At 46.2% G+C, this 16,146-nt stretch overlaps 1 protein-coding gene across 1 annotated transcript in view; it reads left to right on the top strand.

Moving 5' to 3' along the window:
• Positions 1-16,146, top strand: part of Pygl (glycogen phosphorylase L) — a 37,387-nt gene that overhangs the window by 18,524 nt on the left and 2,717 nt on the right. Inside the window, exons 6-19 of the mRNA XM_021179683.2 lie at positions 1,768-1,879; positions 3,106-3,188; positions 7,519-7,662; positions 8,218-8,310; positions 9,301-9,447; positions 9,765-9,928; positions 11,096-11,210; positions 11,874-11,975; positions 12,089-12,236; positions 12,358-12,416; positions 12,522-12,663; positions 13,947-14,154; positions 15,280-15,414; positions 15,840-15,906. Coding sequence (XP_021035342.1) covers positions 1,768-1,879; positions 3,106-3,188; positions 7,519-7,662; positions 8,218-8,310; positions 9,301-9,447; positions 9,765-9,928; positions 11,096-11,210; positions 11,874-11,975; positions 12,089-12,236; positions 12,358-12,416; positions 12,522-12,663; positions 13,947-14,154; positions 15,280-15,414; positions 15,840-15,906 — 1,719 coding nt within the window. The remainder of the gene's footprint in view (positions 1-1,767; positions 1,880-3,105; positions 3,189-7,518; positions 7,663-8,217; positions 8,311-9,300; positions 9,448-9,764; positions 9,929-11,095; positions 11,211-11,873; positions 11,976-12,088; positions 12,237-12,357; positions 12,417-12,521; positions 12,664-13,946; positions 14,155-15,279; positions 15,415-15,839; positions 15,907-16,146) is intronic.

Raw genomic sequence — 16,146 nt, 5'->3', positions numbered from 1 at the left:
AGAGAGAGAGAGAGAGAGAGAGAGAGAGAGAAAGAAAGAAAGAAAGAAAGAAAGAAAGAAAGAAAGAAAGAAAGAAAGAAAGAAAGAAAGAAAGGAAGAAAGGAAGAAAGGAAGGAAAGAAAGAAATTGCACGTGTATTGGTGTTAAATTAGTATGTGGTATAGAGCATGGTGCCTGCAATTTCATTAGCTCCTGACCTACCCAAAATTATCCAGCTTACACAATCAACACCAGAAGTGTTCTGTTCGCGTGATGGGGCCCACTGCGGAGCCAGTTTGGTTTTACAAAGCTCCCCTGGGTTCTTATGTTTCTGCTTTCATGGAGAATCCAGAAAGCTGGTTAGAAAGCACTTGTTTCTATTTCTAGAGGCCCAAGGTTGAGGGTCAGAGATGGCATCCATGAGCTAGACAAAACCCTGCAGGACTTTAGGGATGAGGGAGCCATCGCCTGGATCAGCCCCACATTTGTAGATCATGAGGTCAGACACGCTCTGAGCATGCAAGGAATGGCTTCCAAGAAGTGGAGCTGTTTGCTATTATGTAATTCAGATCCATAGGGAAGAGAACACCAGAGAGACTTAGCTGTACTAGTGATGTGTCAGAGCAAACCTAGGGAAGATGAAGAAGGGGAGCAGCAGGAAGAAGAGGGTCAGCTTCATGGCACAGAGGTGCCGCCTATGAAGAAGAGGGACAAGGAAGGGTTCTCCGACATGGGCTACAGCACTGCTCTGAGCAAGTAGTCACGCTGAGAGATAAAGCATACCTTTTGGAAATGCTGTAGTGTTCTGAACATGTTGGAGCATCCCAGAGATGATACACAGCCTTGCGGTGAGGTGTGAGGGGACATGTTCTCTCTGTAGTCTCTGAAAGGAGAGCCAAGCTGGAAGGTCCTTGGACTGCCTCTGTAATGATGGGGGGAGTGGAAGGACAAGTCTTGTTTAAACCAGGAGTCATTCCTAATCTATAAATGTCATCTCCTGGTTGGTGACAAAATGCTTGAAAATATGTATAAAGATCTGCAAAGACCTTTACTTCCTTGTGAAAGATACTGAAGTCAGGGTGCTTTGTTTCATGGTGTCCCAGTGAGTGGGCTGGACCAAGCGAAGCATCACATCTTCCCACACAGTCCTCCTGTCACTCCTCCTCCCACACAGTCCTCCTGTCACTCCTCCTCCCCATGAACCTTGGGCTAACGAGGCAAGGAATGGAAATGGGTCGTTTTTTCATGTGAATTTTAAATGTCCCGTGAAGCAGGTCAAGTGCCTGTCCTTTTGTCTGAAATATGTCACAAAGATGGGGCTAGACTTTCAAAGGCTAGCATCTTGATCCCAGGTCAGCTAATTATCACCTGACATAGCAGATCACTATAGGAGTCACTGAAATAGCGCTCTGCAACATCAAGAAAGCTAGCACAGCACATCTTAAATGCGGTCTGTGCGGGATGGACCTCCATCACTTTGCTGTTCTGTTGGATCTTAGCCTATTCAACATCAGATCGTCGGATGCTCTACACAGATCGTGGCTGCTGCCTTCAGGGGGGTCACGTTCATGTGCATCACTTTCCTTCTACACCATAGTTTATTAACTTAACCCCTCCCCCACCACTAACACCACCGTGGTCCCTTCCTGTCCCTCCTTCAGAGCAAGAAGCACATAGGAATTCAACCTAGAAATGCTATGAGAGATCAGCAGCCCAGAGACTCCCGTATGACCTCAGTTTCCGTCATCATCCTTGAGAAACTGTATCTGCTGGTGTTTAACCCCACAGGTGGTCCTGGCTCTGCCTTACGACACCCCCGTGCCTGGATATATGAACAACACTGTGAACACTATGCGCCTCTGGTCGGCTCGAGCACCAAATGACTTTAACCTTCAAGACTGTATGTACAACCTGCTCTCTGCTCTCTTTGTGTGTGTTGCATCTTAATGGCTGGTTAGAGACAAATTGAGCTTAAGAGAAGAGCCTTGAGTTTCTGATCTTTGATCTTCAGTAAGTGAGAAGGCTTTTTGTTTATTTTTGTTTGTTTGTTGTTGTTTTTTGAGACAAAGTGTCACTGTGTAGCCTTAGCCAGTCTGGAACTCACTATGTATACAAGGCTGGCCTTGAACACACAGAGATTGGCTTGTCTCTACTTCCTGGGTGCTGAGATTAAAGACAAATTCCACCATGCCTTGCTAAACTGTTAGTTTTTGTTGGTATGGAACATATTTTTTAAAGTTTTTTTTAAAACCTTTTATTGATTCTTTATGAATATCACATCATGTCCCCCAATCTCCCTGTCCCTTCATATCCATCCTCCACACTTGCAACCTCCCCCTCAAAAGAAATAAAACAAGATAGCATTTTTAAAACGTCTCATTGTGAAAGCTGCAGTGTGGTCCAGTGTGTCCCACAGTGTACCCTTTTGTCCACACATCTTTACTTGCAAATGCTCAGTGCAGTGAGTCATTGGTCTATTACACTATCGATACTGGGTTCTCATGGGACTCCTGTCAGATATCCTGTTGTTGTCCTGGGTCATAGAGATCCTGCAGCTTTGGATCTGTAGGACCCATCCTTTCACATGCTCCAGCTGATCATAGATGGGGTAGATGCTGGGGTGCGCCAACCCAAAGCACTGGATCTGGGCCTGGGTGGCAGCTGATTTGGTCATCCCACCAGCTCTCCTTCACCCAGGCCACCAGGGCAAACTCTGCATCACCGCCCCAGCTAGCTCACCCAATGCTGCAGTCAGCAAGGGGCAGGCTCAGCTCTCCTGCTCTGATGCCCTTGGGACCAACTTACCCTCGCCTTCATCACAAGGGCCAGCTCCACAGTCCCCACTCTCCCAAGTGCCACAGTGAGAGTTGGAGCTGGCTTTCCCACTCTCATGACCTCAGGGCCAACTCTCCTACCTGCTGCACTTTGTGGTTAGGGGTGACATTTTTTAAAGCCATACTTTAGTCTAGCATTGAACTCTCCTGGGAAGAGGTTTAAAATTTATTGTAACCCTTTGATTTTTAGAAATTGTAGGAGTTGTGCGTTGAAGGACATTGGCTGAGATCAAGGGACTTGCTCCAACAATGGCCAGCTTGTCTATTTATTGCTTTTCTGCATTCCTTTCAGTTAATGTTGGAGACTACATTCAGGCTGTGCTGGACCGGAACCTGGCTGAGAATATCTCCAGAGTGCTCTACCCCAATGATAACGTGAGTAACGCAGGGCCAGCTTGGGCCCCTTACTTCCAGAGTCTCTCCAGGAACCTATGAAACGTGAATACAGAGTAAGCTGGGTCCTTCCTGTAGCTTTCCCCTCCGTCAAGTAAGGAAAACAAACTTGTACAATTCATGAGATCAAACTGGTGGTACTTTGATTTGATTATTGGCTCCATCAATATGGGAAGCTCCATCGATGTATTTCAAAGCAGAAGCTGGATACAGGAGCTGGATAAAATGTTAAGGAAGGCTGATTCTGTGTCCCGATAGAATCTTCATTGGCAGAGTTAGAATTGGGAAGATTCCCTTCCTAGTCTCCTCCCATGCTCACCTTAGCGGTCTTCTGTCCCCAGGCTGGGGGAACTCATGGTGGTCCTTAGATCAGACTAGAGAACTAATGCTGCCTTTTCTGCCATTAGCTGGATCCTTAAGCTTTTCCTGAAGCTTGTTATCCTAATGCTAATCTAAAAGCTGTGTGTATATATTTGTCTGCCTGCCTGTCTGTGCATGTGCAAGCATGCATACACCATGACATATATGTGGAGGTCAGAGGATAACCTTGAATGTCACTCTTTGCCTTCTGGGGAGTCTCCCATCTCTACTTCCCATCTTCCAGTAAAAGCACTGGAATCACTGAGGACTCCCACACCCAAGCATGCTGGGCATTCGAACTCAGATCCCCAAATTCTCTCCGTGAGTGCTTCATCCACGAGCCTGCCCCCAGCTCTGATTTTATTTATGAGACAAGATCTCTTATCTAGCCCTGAACACCAGGAGCTCACTAAGTAAGCCAGGCTAACCTTGAACTCTCAAGGATCCTCCTGCCTTTGCCTCCAAATACTGGGATTACAAAGATGTACTGGAATGGACAGTTTAGGGACTTAGTGTTTGCTTGATGTGTAGAGCTTGATTTCCAGAGACCTCTGCAAATTCCTGGTTCATTTAAACATATGGAACACAACTTTTCTATGGATAGAATCAAGTTCTTGAAGATGTAATGATTCTTCTTGGAAGCAATTTCAGAGGTGACCAAATTACTACTCCACCTCACAACAATGCTAGAAACCAAAGACTCTGGGGATCAGAATGCAGTTTAGGTTGGATGTTCCCTTGGTGATAAGCCATGGATTCTAAGAGGGGAGGAAGGAAGATTTTTGGGAACCTACTAAGATATGTCATTTTTCCTTTGGAGAAAGACACATTGCTGTCAGTGCATGTCTTAGTCAGGGTTTCTATTCCTGCACAAACATCATGACCAAGAAGCAAGTTGGGGAGGAAAGGGTTTATTCAGCTTACACTTCCACACTGCTGTTCATCATCAAAGGAAGTCAGGACTGGAACTCAAGCAGGTCAGGAAGCAGGAGCTGATGCAGAGGCCATGGAGGGATGTTCTTTACTGGCTTGCTTCTCCTGGCTTGCTCAGCCTGCTCCCTTATCGAACCAAGACTACCAGCCCAGAGATGGTCCCACCCACAAAGGGCCTTTCCCCCTTGATCGCTAATTGAGAAAATGCCTTACAGCTGGATCTCATGGAGGCATTTCCTCAACTGAAGCTCCTTTCTCTGTGGTAACTCCAGCCTGTGTCAAGTTGACACAAAACTAGCCAGTACAGTGCATTTCGGAGGAGTCACTAAACCGAGAGCATAAGGTTGTTCCTCCGGTGGTCAGAGTGAGAGTGTGCTCGTCTACAGTCGTCCACCAGCCAACCCCGGGACTACTGAATTCTGTAACTGGAAAGGGCCACCTTCTGTCAGAATCAAACCTGACTTGACTTGAGAATACTCATCTGTAGTAATCAGCATGATGTATTAAGTTACATGAGATTTAAAAAAAAAAATGGCAGGACTTTTGGGTTAAGCATCCCTCAGTGGCAGGACTTTTGGGTTAAGCATCCCTCAAGATACTATCTTGTTATTGCTCTGTTTTTTCAGAGAGGATCCATAACATTTGTGGGTGTGTGCACGCATTGTCGTTATTTTTTAAAAAAATAGTTTTTCTTCTTAAATATGGTCATAGCCAGCATCTAAACTTCAGCCTTCCTTGTAAGAATTTTGCTGTTCTTCTTGCTCCGCCCCTAGTGAGTCATGTGCTCTGCCTATGGCCCTGAAAGGCTTTTCTGGTCACGTGCAGGACTGAGTAGCGCCTGACCCGCTCTCTGATTGGTCGCCGTGCTCTGACTCCTCTGCCAGGACCTTGGCTGCATTAGGAGTCCAGGGGCACTGGATGAACCACCCTGCCCCGCCCCACCACATTGCCAGGAACCACTCTGACCCTGTGTACTTACCTCACAAAGTCTCACTCATCTTTAGGACTCAAACCAAGAATTACTAGATCATCCAGATTTCCAAAGTAAAAATTTCCAAAACTTGTAAAGAAATTGATCTCACATCTATCTTCCCACTATTAAAGACAGAGATAATTTCATTTCTAGGCGTTGAATAATTCTCTAGATTGATAGACGCTTAATTTCATCATAAGCAGGGTCATGATGCTTTTTATTATTTTTAGAACAATACCTTCATTGTAGATTGTACAACAACATATACCATTAGAAAAAAAATAAGCTATATAAAACAAAGAAAGTAAAAAACAAATGTAATTCTACCACTTTATAGTCTCATTGTTACTATTACCCTAGACAATTTTATTTTAATCATGAAATTGTCGTCTCTTCTATTTTTATCAAAGATATACATGTTTGGAAAGACAGGTTTGGAAAGGTAGGCAGCCATCTGTTTTCACGAAGCTGTAACTTCATGAAGTAATAACACGAAGTTGTTACTACTTTAGGATTTTCTATGCCCTCCATTGTTTGCCCCCCACTTCTAAAGACAAGCCTAAGCCTCGTCTTCTCCATCACAGAAACGTTTCCCATCCTATTCTCTCTGTATGAACATCAGAGTCTTCACTGTGCTCAACCGGTGTTTGCTAAGTGTAAATTCATGTCCCTGCCATCATCCAGAGAGCTTGTGCTTACCTCCCATTTGAGGTCATTGTTTCTAGGTTCCTGGGTCTTGCAGTTCTGGGTTTGCTCACTATTTCTGGTAGGATACATCCCTCCAGACCTCCTGGGAATGGGTGTCTGTGAGCTGAATTTTCTTGAGACCTTGTGTGTCTCAAGAGCATATACATCCTGACGTTTGCCTGGATGCGGAGTAGATTCTGCTTGTATTGCCATTATTGTTGCTGACAAGTTCAAGTCATTTTGATGGGGTTGGTTTCTGTGAATGATCAGTTGATGCTGGTGAAGCCAATAGAGGCTGGCTGTGTTTGGCAGTGTGGCTGGGAGAAGACAACATTCAACCCGTCCACTTTCACTCTCCACCCCCAGACACATTTTTCAATATGAGATCATTGGCACCTGGCCTTAACTGCGCCCTTCACTGGAGACTTACCATCTCATAAAAAGCCTGCTCCTGTCCAAGTTGGGAAAGGAAATGGCTCACTCAACTTCAGGATTTCTTTTTTTTTTTTTTTTAAGATGTATTTATTATACGTAAGTACATTGTACCTGTCTTCAGACACCCCAGAAGAGGGCATCAGATCTCATTATGGATGTTTGTGAGCCACCATGTGGTTGCTGGGATTTGAACTCAGGACCTTTGGAAGAGCAGTTGGTGCTCTTAACCACTGAGCCATCTCTCCAGCCCCAACTGCAGGATTTCTTGAGGCCCAAGGTCAGCTGTCCCATAGGCAGCTCTCAAATGACCCTTATTTCCATCTGTACCTCTACTTTCAAAGGAATTGGTGCTGCCAGTTTCTAAACATGCTCCATCCCAGTAGGAGAACTCTGACAGACAAACTGAATTTCCTCTTGGCTCTTCTCCACTAGCAGGCCAAGAGCTGGCTGGATTTCCACACGCCCACCTGTTTCTCACCATCAGGAGATGTCTCTACTCTATACATCAGGGATGGCTCGACAGTTAACAGCTGGTACCACTCTTGCAGAGGGCCTGAGTCCTGTTCCCACAATCAGGTTACACCACCTGTAACTAAAATGCCAGGGAATTTGATGCCCTCCTCTGGTCTCTGAGGGCACTGCACTTGGCTNCTCTCTCTCTCTCTCTCTCTCTCTCTCTCTCTCTCTCTCTCTCTCTCACACACACACACACACACAGTGTTACTACTGTCTCTCCAGCTTCTTTATCTGGACACACACCCTAGAGCTCTTGGCTGTCAGTTGAACAGGGTTTCAGGGAAGCAAAAGTTGATATTTCTTCATTCCCTGTGACACCTCTCCGCAGACATCAGGCAGGGGACACGGCTCACGTATTGGTTACAGCTCCACTGCAACCCTCCCTCACTTGGGTTCCTTGGCTTGCAGTTCTTTGAAGGGAAGGAGCTGCGGCTGAAACAGGAGTACTTTGTGGTGGCTGCCACCCTGCAGGATGTCATCCGGCGCTTCAAGGCTTCCAAGTTCGGCTCCAAGGATGGTGTGGGAACCGTGTTTGATGCTTTTCCAGATCAGGTGAGTGTTCAGACCAGTGGTTCCCAACCTTCCCAGTGCTTCCTTCAACCTTTTAGACCAGTGGTTCCCAACCTTCCCAATGCTTCCTTCAACTTTTAACACAGTTCCCATGCTGTGGTGACCCCCCCACCAACAACAACCAGAAAATTACTTCGTTGCTACTTCATAACTGTAATTTTGCTGTTGTTGTGAATAGTAATGTAAATATCTGATATGCAGGATATCTGATATGCAAGATATCTGATATGCAGGATATCTGATATGCAAGATATCTGATATGCAGGATATCTGATATGCATTCTCTGTAACAAGGGTTGTTCAGCCCCAATGGGGTTATAACCTGCAGGTTGAGAGCCCCTTGTTCAGACTGTGGCCACAGGTAAGGTCCACAGGGAAGACTGCCATCAGATTCACTCTCTCCCTGTGCTCTGAAAGTTAGACAAGCAGAGTTTCCCAGGAAGTGGGAGCCCAGTGCTCCTCCCAGATGTTTGTGAGGACAGGAAGCCTGGCCCTGGGCCGTCACTCACCTCCATGCCGTGTCTTTTCTCTACCCAGGTAGCCATCCAGCTGAATGACACACATCCTGCACTCGCCATTCCGGAGCTGATGAGGATTTTTGTGGACATTGAAAAACTGCCCTGGGCCAAGGTCTGGATAACCTGGCTTCTTTGTCTTTAAACCATTCGGACTCTCTGGGTTGAAGGACTTTTGAGAGGCTCCTTTATTTGGGTTCAAAATAAGTTTCTGTTGCTAAATTCCCACAGTTGAAGGTATAGCTTGCCCTGATGCCAACATATCTCCATCCTTAGTGTTCTACAGGAAATAAACCTAAAACCCTAAAAACTAAGCAGATACAAGCAAGTATAGCCAGGGGCACCAACAGCTATGTCAAGGATTATACTGTGTTGGACATATTTTGTTTATCAAATGATTTGAAAGGAAATAATCTAGCACCAGAAGACAGCTAACTAAAAGTGTGCCCCTGTAACTTTGGGGTCAGCGTTTTATATGTATGTGTGGGGGGAGGGGGAAGGGGAGGCGGTGTGCGCACAAGTTTGCATATAGAGGACAGCCTTCGGTGTTGTTCCTCAGGGGCCATCCATCTTGTTTTTTGAGATGAAGTCTCTTATTAGGCTGGAGCTCATCAAATAGGCTAGGTAGCTGGTCAGTGAGCGCAGGGATCCTGCCTCTGCCTCCCCAGTGATTTTGTTGTTTGATGTGGGGGATCAAACTCAGCTCCTCCTGCTTTTAGAGCCAGCGCTTTACTGTCTGAGCGATGTCCCCAGCCTGGGAGTCAGAATTTTAAATATTATTTTGTGTCTGCTAAATGTTACTTAAGGTTTTATTCCCCAGCTTTGAGTAATTGATCGTTAATAATAAAAGACAAGAAATGACAACAGAGAAGGCTTATCAAAATGTCATCTAGTATCTTATCAGACAGCCTTATAAAAAGCTTTTTTCTTTCCCTGAAAAAAATGCAGTGTAACAGTGTTCCCCAGACTCAGAATCAAGTACACCTGACTGTGCACACTCAGACACACCTGTGGCACATGCCTGTGGCACACGGTGGGCACTGAGAAGCATTTGACTTTTGGTGGTGTGCACTGAAGGGCCAGCCACTGACCCTCTCTGCTGCAGGCATGGGAGATCACGAAGAAGACCTTCGCTTACACCAACCACACGGTGCTCCCGGAGGCCCTGGAGCGCTGGCCGGTGGAACTGGTGGAGAAGCTGCTGCCCCGACACTTGGAGATCATTTATGAGATCAATCAGAAGCATTTAGACGTAAGTCGTTGTGACAGATGCTGCCCTCTCAGGAGAATCCAGCTGTAACATGCCCAGGGTGGCCAGGGTGTTCTCCTCTCCTAGATGAGGGAGGCCTTGGCGTATTTCAGTCTCTGAAAGTACTTACGTCTGGGTGGGACTCTGTTAAACCAGTGTCCTTGAAAGTGTAAAACAGAGAGATGGCTTCTCCACATATAGCTAGCTCTACCTCTCCAGAGAGGTTTCTTCTCACTCCCTCAGAGATTTTGCTTGGGGGCATGCGTAGCATCCGAGGGCTGCTTTAAAACCCCAAGATATCTGTGTCTTCCTTCCCCTAGAGAATCGTGGCCTTGTTTCCTAAAGACATCAGCCGCATGCGGAGAATGTCTCTCATTGAGGAGGAAGGAGGCAAACGGATCAACATGGCCCACCTCTGCATTGTGGGCTGCCACGCGGTGAACGGTGTAGCAAAGATCCACTCGGACATCGTGAAGACCCAAGTGTGAGTGTGGATGCTGGAGCTGCCAGCCTCACCCAGGTCCATGGGTGCAGTGAGGCTGCTTAGGAACAGGTTGTGCTTCCAGATGAAAGGGCCTGGGAAACTCTTCAAGTGTTGTCTGACAGAGAGAACTGTTTTCTTTCTTTCTTTTTTTTTTAACAACTTTTTATTGGGTATTTTCTTCATTTACATTTCAAATGCTATCCTGAAAGCCCCCTATACTCTCCCCTGCCCTGCTCCCCAACCCACCCACTCCTGCTTCCTGGCCCTGGTCTTCCCCTATACTAGGGCATATAATCTTTGCCAGACCAAGGGCCTCTCTTCCCAGTGATGGCCGACTAGGCCATCCTCTGCTACATATGCAGATAGAGACACACGCTCAGGGGATACTAGTTAGTTCATATTGCTGTTCCTCCTTTAGGGTTGCAGACCCCTTCAGTTCTTAGGTACTTTCTCTACTTCCTCCATTGGGGGCCCTGTGTTCCATCCTATAGATGACTGTGAGCATCCACTTCTGTATTTGCCAGGCACTGGCATAGCCTCACAAGAGACAGCTATATCAGGGTCATGTCAGCAAAATCTTGCTGGCATATACAATAGTGTCTGCGTTTGGTGGCTGATTATGGGAGGGATCCCCTGGTGGGGCAGTCTCTGGATGGTCCTTCCTTCCGTCTTAGCTCCAAACGTTGTCTCTGTAACTCCTTCCAAGGGTATTTTGTTCCCCCTTCTAAGAAGGATTGAAGTATCCATACTTTGGTCTTCCTTCATCTTGAGTTTCATGTGTTTTGCAAATTGTATCTTGGGTATAGCTCTTAAAGGCAAGGCTCACAACCAAAAATATGAGAGAACTGTTTTCTTAAAAAAGAAAGAAGCACAAAAATACCTTCTCTTTGTGCCTTTCAAGTCTAGATTTACAAGCAATAAATAAATAAATAAATATTCTGCTGAAAAACTTGATATATATGTCACAGCCAGGAAGTCAGATGGAGGGGACTATCTGGGGCCATTGTTTTGAATTGCAAATGAATCTACTGCCGGGTCCTCCCTTCATCTTTATCTAATCTTTCTGAGCCTACCCTTGGCTTCTTGAATGTAACTCTGAGCTTTGCCCAGCAAGCAGAACTCTGCCCACTTCAGCCAGTGTCAGTGGTTTGTCTCTTCTCTCTCCAGATTCAAGGACTTCAGTGAGCTAGAACCAGACAAGTTCCAGAATAAAACCAACGGGATTACCCCGAGGCGCTGGCTCCTACTCTGCAACCCAGGGCTGGCTGACTTGATAGCGGAGGTAGAAGGAGGTGCTGGGGGGGCAGGGTGACAACAAATGGAGGTGTGTGGCAGATCCTACCTGTGGCAGGGCTGGCTTCTGAGTGAGTGGCTCTCATGATGTTAGCAGGGCCATTCTATTTTTATTTTTATTATTATTATTATTAATGTGTTTACGAAAAGAGGATCAGTACATGGGTGCAGGTGCCCTTGAAGGTCAGAATAGGGTATACCTCTCCTGACGCTGGTATTACAGTCAGTTGTAAGCCTCTCTATTTGGGTACTGGGAACCAAATTTGGATACCCTGCAAAAGCAGTATGTGCCCTAACCACTGAGCCATCTGACTGTCCCCCACCTTGAAATACTTGAACAAGGGACACACAAATGACATAGCAGTTCATGGCCAACAGCATCTGTGTGACCCACAGATGGAGTAGGGTGCCTGCTAGTCATGAAGGATGACAAAGCTCAGAGACATCACAGAACCTGGGTTCTTGGTCACTCCTCATACGTAAGTTTCTTATACTTGAGGTTCTTCCCATGTAGACAGTCTGGCTTCTTTTGTGAGCAAAACAAGCGGTTTGTGAACTGCCGGGCATGAGAGCCACTTACCACACACCAGCAGACACTGCTACGGTGGCTGTGCTCGAGGTCTCAGGTTAACGTCTTCCTTTAAACTGATAGAAAATTGGAGAGGATTATGTGAAAGACCTGAGCCAGCTGACGAAGCTCCACAGTTTTGTGAGCGATGACATCTTCCTCCGGGAAATAGCCAAAGTGAAGCAGGTGAGACCGCCAGGCCCGGGTCCCTGCCCTCACCCTGGAGTGGAGGATTTGGGCTCCAGCAGACACCCAAGGCATCCAAGTGAGGAGAGCTCTGGCATGGTCACTCTCCACAGGAAAATAAGCTGAAATTCTCCCAGTTCCTGGAGAAGGAATACAAGGTGAAGATCAACCCATCCTCCATGTTTGATGTCCACGTGAAGCGGATCCACGAGTATAAAAGGCAGCTTCTGAACTGCCTGCATGTGATCACCATGTACAATCGTGAGTTTCTCCAGAGCCCCCCAGGATCCGCTCTCAGGGGGGTGGAAGCATCCGTCTCAAGGTAGGCCCCACCACCTCCGCAGCAGTCATCTCTCTTTCTGCCTGTTCCCATCTTTTTAAGGCATCAAGAAAGACCCTAAGAAGTTCTTCGTGCCAAGGACAGTCATAATTGGTGGCAAAGTAAGTTGGCTGAATTTCATGGGGACGTAAGGGCTCTGGTCTCTTGCTGCTTGCTTTCTTCATCGCTGGGAACCTTCTCTCCACACATTGCTCTTCTCCCCCAAGGCTGCCCCGGGATATCACATGGCCAAAATGATCATAAAGCTGGTCACCTCTGTGGCAGAAGTGGTGAACAATGACCCCATGGTCGGCAGCAAGTTGAAAGTCATCTTCTTGGAGAACTACAGAGTGTCTCTTGCCGAAAAAGGTGGTGTCCTCATTGCCAAGCATAGGGGAGGGGCAGGGCAAAATCTGGGCTCACTTGGGGTAGACATGAAGCAGTGGACAATAGAAGCAAATAGAAGGGAGCTAGTAGCACAATAGAAGGCAAACAAAGATGGCTTCTACAATGACCCAAGTGACCTATGTGACCTAAGTGACCCAAGTGTCACACGATTATGTTTGCAAGTGCCTGGTTCTTCTATCTGAAGAGCCTGTGATGGTGGAGATGCTGAGGCCTGGCCATGACCCTCTCTGAGAGGGAGGGAAGGTCTTCAGTTGCCAGCCCAGGTTTTGCAAGAAAACACCAGCTGATGATGGCTCTCTGGTCACTGCATGGAGGAAGGGTTGTCATTTGTTCATGTTGTGACATCAAATGAGGACAGACACGACACTGCCAAAGCACGAGGCTTAGATGTGAATTCAAGAATCAAACACAGAGTTCGCACACAGGGACAGGCAGGCAGGAAGCCAACATCCCTTTCTTTACACAGGGACCTTTGCTTAGTCACTGGGCATGCTGGCAGAGAGGCCACCCCACCGTACAACCAGTGCCAACTGTGTATTCACCTACTTCCGAGATTTAAAAAACTAAAAGTCAACTTTCTCTTCGTGGCATTTTGGATTCCCATGGGGTTACTGCTTAAATGTCTCTGCATAAAGGGGAAGGAGCCAGGTTCCTAAAATTACAAATGAGTTACAAATATAATCCACAAATAAGCTCTCGGAACAAGGCAGACTCAGGGTTGATTTGTGGTGAAGGGGGGCCTTGGAGGTTCAGGAAGATCTGATTTTCAGAAGGGGCAGAGTATGAGTGTCTAGCCCCAGGCACAAAATGCCTCAATTGCAGGGACAGTAAAAGAAACAAGGGAAGACAATTCAGTCCCTTACAAAAACAGGAGTTAAGGAAAGGCCCAGGAATTTTATGGGCCAAGAAATAGAAGTTGCAGTTGTTTATAAAGCAGAAGTAAAAATAGAGAGATGAAAAGGGAGAGAAAATGATGTCCAGTTCATAGCTCAGCGCAAGTAGATATTCTTTTACAGTTTATAGACCAAGAAAGAGCCATATAAACAATGGGTTCCTAGCACATCCCAAATGGGCACAGTAACTGCCTGGGTCAAGGAGAAAGTGAGATCTGTCCTTCTACCCCGCTGTAGGTGTACCAGGATATGCACATATTCATCATCAACAAAAGGCCAGCTAGGTCAATTCTCACATAAAGCTAGGGAGGCAGAGAGCAGGAATAATCAGTTGACACCACCTGTTTACAGTCATTCCAGCCACAGACCTGTCGGAGCAGATCTCCACTGCAGGCACGGAAGCCTCCGGGACAGGCAACATGAAGTTCATGCTGAACGGGGCCCTGACCATCGGGACTATGGATGGGGCCAATGTGGAGATGGCAGAGGAAGCTGGGGAGGAGAACCTGTTCATCTTTGGCATGAGAGTAGATGATGTGGCTGCTTTGGACAAGAAGGGGTGAGAGACCCACTCCCTTTTGTTGAGCAGGTGACCCCAGGAAGGGATATTACTTCTCAGGCAGGCACCCCACTGAGACCTGGTCTCAGGAGATGTAGAGACAGAACATGAGAAATCAGAACCTCCTAGCCACAGGTAGCCTTAGTTAACGCAAGCCAGGGTAACTAAAGGATGCTTAGGGCCGATGTGTGGACAAGTTGCCCATAGTTACCAGCCATGGCACCTCAGTGAGCCATCCAGGTTCCTGTGTTTGGGATTTTTTTTTTTTTTACTTTGATCAAAAGATGAAGCAATAGTCATAGTATGACTAGTCATAGATGTTTTTGTCATATTAAACCATACCTGGTGCTCCTTTAAGCCAGGGGTTCTCAACCTATGAGTTAACACCCCTTTGAGGTTTGAATGGCCCTTTCACGGGGGTCACCTAAGACCATCAGAAAACACAGGTGTTTGCATTATGATTCACAACTGTCACAAAATTACAGTTCCAAAGTAGCATTGAAATGACTTTGTGGTTGGGGGTCACCACACCGTGAGGAACTGTATTAAAGGAAGCATCAGGAAGGCCGAGAGCCCCTGCTTTAAGGCCTTGAAGAATAGACCCAAAGAAGGCACGGTAAACAGAGATGTGTCTCAGCAACATTTGTTCCCATTTAATATATAGTTGGGTTTATTAACCTGAGTACAAGATAGAACCCAAAGGAAATTCAGGGCGCGTTAAATATACTTTCTGAGCCTTAGAAGAAAGTTTCACTCAGTAGCATCAAGTTTTATGCATCTGTGGGTTCAGAGAAAACAGCTAGTTCTCTTAATACCATGCTGCTTAAACCGTAGTCGGCTTTAAAATAAGCCTTACCATACATAGTCTATCAGATGAGACTAGAACTTTCATAATCCACTGCTCTTAATGCTTTCTTCATTAAAAAAAAAATGAATCAGCTGGGAGAGGATTGATTAGGATCTAGTGTTAAAAAGTAATTTGTACCCATGTTGAAATCTGTAATGATTTCTATAAATACTGATGTTTCTGTGTGTATTTCATAGCGAATGCGGCATCTGGTGTTCTGCCCATCACGCACACTGACACGGCCTTCTCTTCCTCCCCCACCCACCCTTTCACTACAGGTATGAGGCCAAAGAATATTACGAGGCCCTCCCAGAACTGAAGTTGGTCATTGACCAAATCAACAATGGCTTCTTTTCTCCCAATCAGCCTGACCTCTTCAAAGACATCATCAACATGTTATTTTATCATGACAGGTGAGTTCCAACAGGGTATGATTTGACATGGGAAGATGGGACCAAAAGGATCCCTAACTATCAGCAACCCACTCAGGTAACTTAGCACGGACCTATGATCTGACTCCCGGTCATAAGCTTGGGGGTGGGGCATCCTGCACAAATGGTTAAGGCTTGAGAATAAGCCTCAAATCTTGTGTTCATTCTCTCTTTCCACCGATATCCTCGACTCACACATGCATACAAGTGTTGACATATTTGCATATGAGAACTACAAAATGACGAAGATTCTTGTTGGTAAGCCAGGCATGCTTGCCAGTAAGCAAAAGATAAGTTAAAGTAGGTCTAGGTTAATGTTACCCGCTTTAAAGTTAAAGGAATCTCTGTTAATGAAGGTGTTCTGTCTGTTTCTCTTCCAATCTCACATCGACAAAAAACATAAACAGATTTAAAGTCTTTGCAGACTACGAAGCCTATGTCAAGTGTCAAGAAAAAGTCAGTCAGCTGTATATGGTAAGTGTCTGGTGGGTTTTAAATAGTTTGCTATAGTTAGCTAATTGTTTCCTTTTAAGGAAATCCAAGTAACAGGGTCCTAGTGGCCAATCAAACCTAGGGAGCTTGGTTGAATATTTGTCTAGCTTGTGCAAGGCTGAGTTTGACAGCCCCCTCCCACTGTACCACCAAGAGAGAGGGAGAGGGAGAGAGACAGAGAGAAGAAGAGAAGAAAAGAAGAGGAGGGGAGGGGAGGGGAGG

The sequence above is a fragment of the Mus caroli genome, chromosome 12 (assembly GCF_900094665.2).
Source record: "Mus caroli chromosome 12, CAROLI_EIJ_v1.1, whole genome shotgun sequence".
Lineage (NCBI taxonomy): Eukaryota > Metazoa > Chordata > Mammalia > Rodentia > Muridae > Mus > Mus caroli.
Note: the sequence above shows the minus strand (reverse complement) of the source record. Positions and strands in the feature narration are given on the sequence as shown.